At 45.2% G+C, this 9361-nt stretch overlaps 1 protein-coding gene across 1 annotated transcript in view; it reads right to left on the reverse strand.

Annotated features, from left to right (window-relative positions):
- Positions 1-6876: 6876 nt before the first annotated feature.
- Positions 6877-9361, reverse strand: part of DLX6 (distal-less homeobox 6) — a 4654-nt gene continuing 2169 nt past the window's right edge. The window contains exons 2-3 of the mRNA XM_019662068.1: positions 9244-9361; positions 6877-7333 (exon numbers count right to left, since the gene is read on the reverse strand). The exon at positions 9244-9361 is cut by the window's right edge and continues 76 nt beyond it. Coding sequence (XP_019517613.1) covers positions 7082-7333; positions 9244-9361 — 370 coding nt within the window. The 3' untranslated portion in view covers positions 6877-7081. The remainder of the gene's footprint in view (positions 7334-9243) is intronic.

The raw sequence follows: 9361 nt of genomic DNA on the forward strand, positions 1-9361 counted from the left end.
CGCGCCGGCTGGCCTCCTTTGGCTCCTTTGATCCCACCGGACGCCCCACGGCTCGCGGCGTCCTGGCCACGCAGTCCTGGGAGTCGCCCACTGCGCGCCAAGGGCAGGCGGTGCTCGCCTCCTCCCGGCGCGCCCTACAGCTTACTCCGGCCTTGACACCACTCGGTCTCCTGAGCTCCCCAGCCCGAAGCGCAAGGGATGCCTCCTGGGACACTGCCCCTTGCCCCCACCCCTCCTCAGTGCTTCCTTTTATTTGAGGAGAGGGATCTTTAGGGCTACCCAACTACCACCCCCCTCCCTGCCCCATCCCCGCAATGCCTTGGATCGCGCGCGCGCCTCCCACTGGCCGCTGGGATCTCGCCAACCCGGAGCTCTCCGGCCCTCCCCCGAGGCACGCCCTGAGGGCAGACGCCCTCCCGCACCTCTGGGAAGCGCGCCACGCCAGCGGATACGCCTGCGGTCACCCCTCTCCCCCACCCTTAAGCACCCCCTCCCACAGCCTCTGGGTGGAGGCTCCCGCCTCCCAGGAGCTTGGGGAGGGGGCGCTGTGGCTTGCTCCCGCCCTCGGCTCGCGTTTCCAGGTTGCCCGTAGTCCTTGCACACTGTACTTTTTTCAGAGTCACGACGAACTCTGGGCCTCGAAAACAGCCCAAATAGCGGTAGCACATGTGGGATTAGCCAAATATTTCTCTACGCATCCCTGTCCCCACCACCCACCCCGCCCCATCCGCATTTTCTTTTGCTACTGACAAGCTTTAGGTTCGCCTGTGGCACATGGCAGAAAGTATACAAAGTATCTGCTGCGGAGGACGGGAGGGGGTGGGGAGAGAGCCTTCCTTTTCAAGCACCCAGGGTTGCCGGCTGTAATGTAATAACCTGTTTTATAGGTCGAGCTCTAACCGTGAAGATAGGAACCTGGGGAATTTACATGAATCTCTCTTTAAAGGAGACGAGAGTCCTGTATTGCAGCAGTTAAATGTTTCTGCTCTTTTGTTCGCTAGGACTTCGTATTACTTCTGATTTATGGGGATCTGAAGGAGTCTCTTTGCCAAAAGCGCATGTATTATTGAGTCTGTTCCACATCCTAAACCAAGATTTATATAAAACCGTGAAATACCACACATTACGACCTTTCGCCACAGGAAGGAAAAAAAATGGCTTCATAACATCATTCTACACACACACAAACACACACACACACACACACAAACACACACACACACACACACACACACTAAGTTTCAGTAATGATTCTCTGTCAAATCTCCACTATACACAGTTTAGTGTATTTTTTTAAGTGGGTGAAGGTGGAGGGCGATAAACAGTTCACAAGCTATGATTTCTTTTAAAGCATTTTTTTTTCCTTGCAAAGGCAAGAAGACAGAAATCTGCCACTGGAAGCTTATTGTCATCCAAGGACTATTTCTGCCATTTGCCATTTGCAAGGTGGAGGAATAGTGGCAAGGGAAGAGGCAGGATATGGACTCAACTTTCATCTATAAACAGGGGTCACTAAACAGGGGACATTTCATTATTGCCCTTAAATTCCCAGGAGCTAGGAAGCCTGCTTGCCACCCTGCGGGGTGGCCCTGTCTGGGCAACTCCCAGGTCTGTGAGGCGGTGGTGGGAGGAAGAATCATCACACACTATCCTAGAGGCTAGAAAATGTGCTTAGAAAATTCTCTGTGCTCGTGGTGGGAAAATTGAGCTCCTGGGGATATCAGGGCTTTAGGCATGCTTGACCAGGATATCCCCACCAGGAATCAGAACTCGACTCCAGTACTCTTAGCCATGGCAGGCTTCGTCCTCTTGGAGGCGACAGCTGGACCCTGGGGTTCACTTTCACTCTGGGACCAGCACAGTGCCCCAACAGCCTCCCTTGCTCTAACTCTCCAACTCCCTTCTATATTGTAGGGAGACTGACCTTGGCCTTTTACAACCATATCTGGGAGCAGGGACAGTCATCGACCCAAAATACTGGACTTTGTGGAATCCAAAATGACGCACATCAGTGACTTGCAGCAAAAGAAGCAGCTGGACTGGTTTATATGGGGACATAAATTAATAAAAGTTAATGATAGGATTAAAGCCAATGGCCAGCCAAGCAGAGTGGAGGAGACAGCTTCCCAGCCGCTTTATTTAATTAGCAGCAATTAATATATTTTCTGCTAATATGCTTTAGGACCCTCAATGACTTGTTCCCTGTGAAAGAGAATGGAGATGGAGCGCAGGAACACTTATAGGCACCCAGGGCATTTTACTTTAATGACAAGAGAGATTGCAAATTCATTTAAGAAAATGGTCATAAACAAGTGATGGGCATGCTCTGGGGCTGCCTTGGTGAAAACAATGGTGAAGCTGACAAGAGTTCTTTGCTTGGGGGAGGAGCACTTTTTTAAAGCAAGGAAGTGTTTTAGGAGAGAGAGAGAGAAAAAAAGACAGTTTTTTTTTTAAGAAAAACATTATTTCAGACTTCAGGCAACAGCAGATGCAGCAGCCCTTGCAAACACATCAGCCCTACACATATTGAAGATTTGGACACGTAATGCTTCAGACCACTGATTTGCTATTTTCTTAATTCCCGTTCTTCTTTTTCCATATGAATCAAACAGTCTTTTGTCCTTCAGGGTTTGATTTGATCGCTACTGTTCACATTTCACTTTTGTGTTTTCCTCTTCCTATACCATTACTCATTGAGTGCCCTGTGAAATTACAATCGTACATTTTCAACTCAGCAACCCATTTGCAGTGCAAAAATAGGGTCTAAATAATGGCTGAATTAGCCCTACTGGACAGTTTCAGATGTAACACTCTGTAATAATTATATTGCAGGCTGGATTAGGATGCTATTATCATAATCTGGACGTTTACAATTATCTGTAATTTGCAAAGATGCGCCAGGTCTTGATTACAGCAGTTTTTTTTTTGTATCACGCTAACCATCACTAAACAGTGACAGTAATAACAGCTAATTTTGCTGGCAATATAAGAGGTGCTGGGGTGTGCAAACAATTTCACACCTGGATGTGCTCACTCAACCAAGAATATAGAGAAAGAGCTTCTGCCCTGAGACTCAGAAAAATATTCTCCACTGCTTCTGTTCAGTATAGATTTCTAGACTCTGATCATTGCTTAAGAGATATGCACTGGGGGTAAGTTTTTATTTCTTGCATACTTTAAGGCACAGTTCATATTTCTCTTCTCACACTTTCCAAGCTATATGTTTTGCTGTTGTAATTCATTGTGGACTGCAACTTTGCTTTACAGATTTTTCAATTCTGACCTTTTATCCACCTCTAACAGTAAAAGGGTTGTCGTTCTGGTGAGTAAAAGGATTCGGTGAGAACGAGATCCTTAGGAACTCGATTTGTCTTTTTTTTTTTCTTTCTGTGTTGTTGGTAGATCTGGTGCAGCTTGTGACTGGAGACTGAAAAAAGGACCAGGTTTCTGTGAGGTGTGGAGGGAGAGGGCTGGAGGTTCCCAGCTAAAACCACTTTGAAAAATTGTTACTCAAAGCTAGTCCTAGGAGAATCCATGGGGGTCTTTGCATGTAGCGATTATTTTAAATTTGGGGGCGATGAAGAGCGCAAACGGAGCTGGAGATAGTGCTCCTTTACTATCACAGGTATGCGGACATTTGCAACGGCAGGTGTACTCTGAATCTCTGGACTGTACAGCCTTTCGACATCTTCCTCCACTTGGGGGAAAGTTTCAGGAATACCTGGCCTCCGAAACCCTTCAGGGCTGCTTTGCTGGGCCTTTGCCTCAAGCTGGGGGTGGGGAGTGGGGGGTAGAGGGCGGGATGCCCCTTGTAGAGCTATTGCCTGAGGGGCCCAAATGCTGCGACCTCGAGGTTGGAGGGGCATGATTGGCTGAGAGGCAGAACCGAACTATGGAGCCCAGGAACCAGTCTGATTTAGGAACGCACCGAGGAAGACTCTCGCAGGAAGAGGTGCTATTCTATCTATAGATGACGCTGTTTCCTGACCCTGGAAGCAGCTAGAGATGTTAAGTGCAGGAGCCTGAGAAGTCTTGGGCTCCGGTTCACCCCAGTGTAGAAAGGCCTTTCTCCGGCGGCGGGTACCTTGGACTAAATTGTGTCCAATGATAACGAGATGCTTATTGGCGCCGGGGAGAAATTTTCCCCTTCACTCACACCGCCCGCAGCTATTGTTTTCTTTTTCTTTCTTCCTTTTTTTTTTTTTGCATGGGAAATATGGTTAGAATCAGGCTCTAGGACTCGAACTCTGGGGAAGTGCAAACGTGGGGAGGCGTAGTAGGCATCGCAACTGGGCGATGCCTTTGGCCCACGCCCCTCCTACCAATCCGTCTCTGGGGAATCAGTTTACTATGGGGTCAATACATTCTAAAGAGCGAAAATATTAACCCTTGAGGTTCAGAGAACCCAGAGGAAGCCCAGATCCAAGGACAGTTCTAGGGAGGACCCCTTGGCAGAATTTCTTGTTTAATTGAATTAATATTAAGAGATAGATTGATACAGGCGCGTCCTGACAACACCTCCAATGTGTTAAAATGCATTTGCTGGATTTCAGAATTCCATGCACTCACAGTGGTTTGGCATGTGTCTGGTGGATTTTTTTTTTTGTAAAAAAGGAAAAATTAGTGTTGGTTTCGATATATGGTAGCTTTCTCTCTAACGTAATTTGAATAATTCAGCAAAGCCCCACTACCAGCTGTACTTCTGCAGCCTCTTCCATTCTTTTCAGCATTATAATTTTGGTTAATTTTCAATTTTAGGTCCTACATCTCTGCAATTTGTGTATGAATAACAGAATAATTTCCCTCTTTTGTTTCGCCTTTCCTGTTCCTGAATCTAAATAAAGATGGCTTTTTAGTATTAAAAGTGGAAGAAAATTACAGGTAATTATCTTTGACGGTAAAAACGCTGTAATCAGCGGGCTACATGAAAAATTACTCTAATTATGGCTGCATTTAAGAGAATGGAAAAAAACCTTCTTGTGGATAAAAACCTTAAATTGTCCCCAATGTCTGCTTCAAATTGGATGGCACTGCAGCTGGAGGCTTTGTTCAGAATTGATCCTGGGGAGCTACGAACCCAAAGTTTCACAGTAGGAAGGGGGAAAAAAGAAAAGAAAACATTTTTCCTAATGTAACAATGCGAATGCTAGAAAATGACAAGACTGATCGGTTTTAAACCATTCTGAAGACTGACTGAGCGTGGAAGTTGCTCAACAAAAAAAGGAACGGGTATATTGGTAAGTAGTCTTTGCTTTGTGTCTAATTATAGTGACTGTCCTTTTGCACGACTGTATGTCGCTGTCATTATATGGAGCACTCTGAGTATCTCTATTGACTTCTGATAAATGGCTCAGTGGTTTCAAGGTTCATAATTTGAAGGATGCCCAGGTCTGTAGCCATTAATTCTCGCAGTATGGGGCTTCCTGCTTGTATGACGAAAGGACTTTTCATTTCCATTATTTCAATGCTTTACACAAGATCGGAGGATGTATTTCATCTAGGAGCATGCATTTTCCTACCTAGCTAGCTTGCAGGGTTGTAAACATTAAGTAGTCACAATTGTGCATTTACTTTTTTTTTTCTCTTATTCTTTCCTCTTTTTTTGTTCAAAACTGCTTCCAAACAAAGACAAATACAGCTGTATTACTTTGGCTGAGGGGGAAAAAAGAACACTCAGTTTCAGCATTGGAAACTATTGGATGTCTAGAGGTTGTCAGTGGATAGATCATTCTAATTCTTTTTTTACAAAAGTAGATAAATGTGTAGAAATTACAATAAAAATATAATATATAAAGGAAACTGAAAAAACATCCATGATTAATGTTAAAGTACTTAAGACAAAGGCTAGTGCTGCAAAGTGACATCTTCGCAGGCACTTGATGTTTATATATAGGGCTTCCCATATTAGGAAATGGGAATTCTTTTAAGAATGATACAAAATATACTGGGAGGGAGGGAGGAGGAGGGGGTGATGAGGTAGAGACACACAGAGAGAAATATATAGGACACTCCCAGCGTTTTGTGGCTTTTACTCCATATATGAAAGAAGACAAAAACATACAAAGTATATATACAACTAAAATTCAACAATATATACAGAAATGTGTCTTGATATAAACGTCCCTATTAGCTTAGTGAATGCCACCAATTCACCTAGTAAAGGTATCAAAGCAATAGATCCATGATTTTGGTTGTTTCCTCTGTCTTTCCTGATTCCAGTTCAGGGTTTGGGGATGGGATGGGGAAAGAGTGGTTTTGTTTTGTTTTGAAATCCTCATTCTTGCTCATTACATTTTGATAAAACATGCAGCGTTCCCTTTGTGGCAACGTTCTAATCTTACAGCCGATTTTTCCTTTTTCTTTAGAGAATGGTGGTTATGTGAGGGTTTTTATTTTTCTCTTTCTTTTCTTCTTCTTCTTCTTCTTCTTCTTCTTCTTCTTCTTCTTCTTCTTCTTCTTCTTCTTCTTCTTCTTGTCAGTCTGGCATTGGTAAATAAAAACGCAGGAGTCTGAAATGCTTCTCTTTCATCATGTAATGTCTTAAGCTCATTAAACAAGTAAAAACGCTGCCATGTTTGCGCAGATTCTTCTGGTGTGAGGAAAATGTCTGTAAAAAAAGTTGTTTTGATGGATACTCCCAAAGAGAAGAAGAGGCTCAGAGCTTGGCTCCCAAGGGTAAGGGAAAAATATCCTTACAGTGAGGGGCTTCAGAAACGCTGCCTCTTCCTTCCTCCCTCCCTCCTCCTCGCCCTCTTTCCCTCTCTCTCTCTCTCCCTAAGATGAGTATCAATTACCGAGGCTGCTCAAGGGAAAAGGTAGATGAGGAAAGAAAAGGGAAGAAAGAAAAGTAAGGTGGGAAGGAAGAAAGAAGGGAGGAAAAGAGAGAGGGGGAGAGAGAGACAGACAGACAGAAGGGACAGGGAGAGAGAGAAGGAGAGAGAGAGAGTGCCCAGATGGTCTTGTCACACAAGAGTTCTCCCGAGCCTGCTCCTTCGGCATGGTTTGGCAGCTGCAAGCAGGTCCCGGATCCTCCTTGCCTTGTTCGGACGTTTCCCTAGGGTATCGATTTCCCTCGGACAACTCACATCATCTGTGGTCTTTGCATCGTGTCCTGATGTGGTGAGGAGTACCAATGCGAATAGCCGGGCATGTAGCTGTTTGGGGGCATACTGACGCCCTTGGCCGAGGCAGAAACGTCCCACACTGGAGGCAGCGCCGGCGAGCGCGGCGACAGGGCCGCTGAGCCTGGGAGAGGGTCGCTTTCATGCGGGTTACTGCCCTGCTTCAGCAGTTTCTTAAACTTAGAGCGTTTGTTCTGAAACCATATCTTCACCTGGAATGAAACGCAGCAGTGATCATTAGGCCCGAAAAAACACCCATCTGGTACCTCAAGATGAGGCTTTGGAAGCAATTATTTAAAACAACAACAACAACAACAAAACAACAACAACAACAACAAGAATAAATCTTCGCAAAAACAAACGCCAAGCCCTCAAGTCCCTGTCTTCCTCCACCTCTTACTCGCCGCCTCCTCCTCCCCATCCCCATTTACTAGGTATCTTGTCTGGTTTCCTAAAGTCATTGTAACCCTTCAGTTGGATGCAAACCTAGGTTTAAAACAACAGCATAAATAAGAATAAAGGTGAATGGGATAGCCGGTTCAAAGTCTAAAGAAGGATTTTTAAACTGAGAACTTTTCGGATCAAAGTCAACTGAACAGCATTCTCTCTGATAGTCTGTTTTTTAAAAATATTTACCAACCCCCAAACCTGGCATCTCTGTGAATGCATTGTGAGCAAATGACTATGGACAGATTAAAGCCTGTATACTTATATCCAAATGCCTTGAATATCCCTATGCATATATTGCATATGTCACAGACTGTGCATGGGGCATCTTTCTCCCCACATCAATATAGCCCTCTAATCCTGCAGACATTGGAGATTGTACCTCCCTCATTCCCTACTTTGTATGTTGCTTAGTCAAATTGTGGTCAACAACCCATCACATGATTGTTAGTGCAGTCACTAAAGACAAAGGGCTCCTGAAAATTAAATGGAAATCAGGAATCTGGGATGGGAATACCTAACCCAACATACCAGGTCTACTTAAGTTGAAGAAGAAAATTCTATGGTGCAGCTTCCTTTACCTTTCAAATTCCTTAGCCATAGGAATCTGCTTTCCCAAGAGGAATACAAGTTACTGAGTAGCAGGAATCCCTTCATATCAAGCCTCAAATATTTCCAGGGGCAACATGGCAGGAGGAAGCAGGCTGAATTGCAAAGAAGAGCTTAGGAGCATCTGTCCTAAGGCACCACACAATCATTCCCCAGCAAGAGTCTCAGAAAACCTGAAGATCACCCACCTCACATGAGGCCCAACACCCCATGCAGCAAAGTTAATAGACAAGGACCAAAACCACGGGTGATTGCAGCCTGGCTTTATGACCAGGGTCCTAATATACCTGCCTAAGCCCCTTCCTGTGAAGTCTGAAAGGCCCCATATGTCTTTCAAATTAGTAGGACAGCAGAACTTCGGCAACTGTACTTAACTGAAGCTTCACCTGCTGTAATTTGGGGAGCATTTCTCTTTGATCTCCAACTTTGCCATTGCTCCCAAGTCCTGTGCTCCAGGGAGGTACCTCAGCCTGCACCAGCCAGTCACCCAGAATGATTTAACCACTGAGCTTAAGGCAATCTTCAGAAAACCCCACCTCACCCATCCTAGGATGAATAGTTGGCACCTTGGTCCCTTTACTAAATCCTTTTGGAACCTATGCCTACCTCCCCGCCCCACCCCATTTTGCTTCATGATTCTTTCTTTCTATATCAGTGAATTGCAATCCTTATTAAGTCCCAGGGCCCACAAAAGGACCCTTAAAAAAATATGGATGGGTCTTATTCTGCCTCCTGGCCTGAATATCTTTTTCTCTTTCTCTTTCATGGTGTTCTGTTCTAAAATAGGACTCGATTAAATGATGAGTTTGGTCACCACAGGACACTAGACTGGGGTAGGGTCGCCGAGGGTTAGGAGCATGTGTAAATCCAATCCAGTATTCAACACCAGGTCATTTATTCCAAACTGTGTTGTCCGGGAAAGTGTGTGACTGGCGCAAAGGCATTTGTCATTAATCTCCTTCCATCCTTGGTTGACTAGGCCAAGAATTCCTCCTGATGTGTGCTCCCTGCCCGATCTGCAAGCGGGGTCAGCATTTCAGGGATATTCGGGCTTCTCGGGAATTACCTGTGTTTGTGTCAGTCCTAAGGAAGCTGCCAGTTCAGCTCTCTCTGGAAGGGCCAGGTACTGAGTCTGCTGAAAGCGATGGTTTAAAGCCTGGAGCTGCAGGCTGGAATAAATGGTC

This window comes from Hipposideros armiger, unplaced genomic scaffold (genome assembly GCF_001890085.2).
Source record: "Hipposideros armiger isolate ML-2016 unplaced genomic scaffold, ASM189008v1 scaffold_365, whole genome shotgun sequence".
NCBI lineage: Eukaryota > Metazoa > Chordata > Mammalia > Chiroptera > Hipposideridae > Hipposideros > Hipposideros armiger.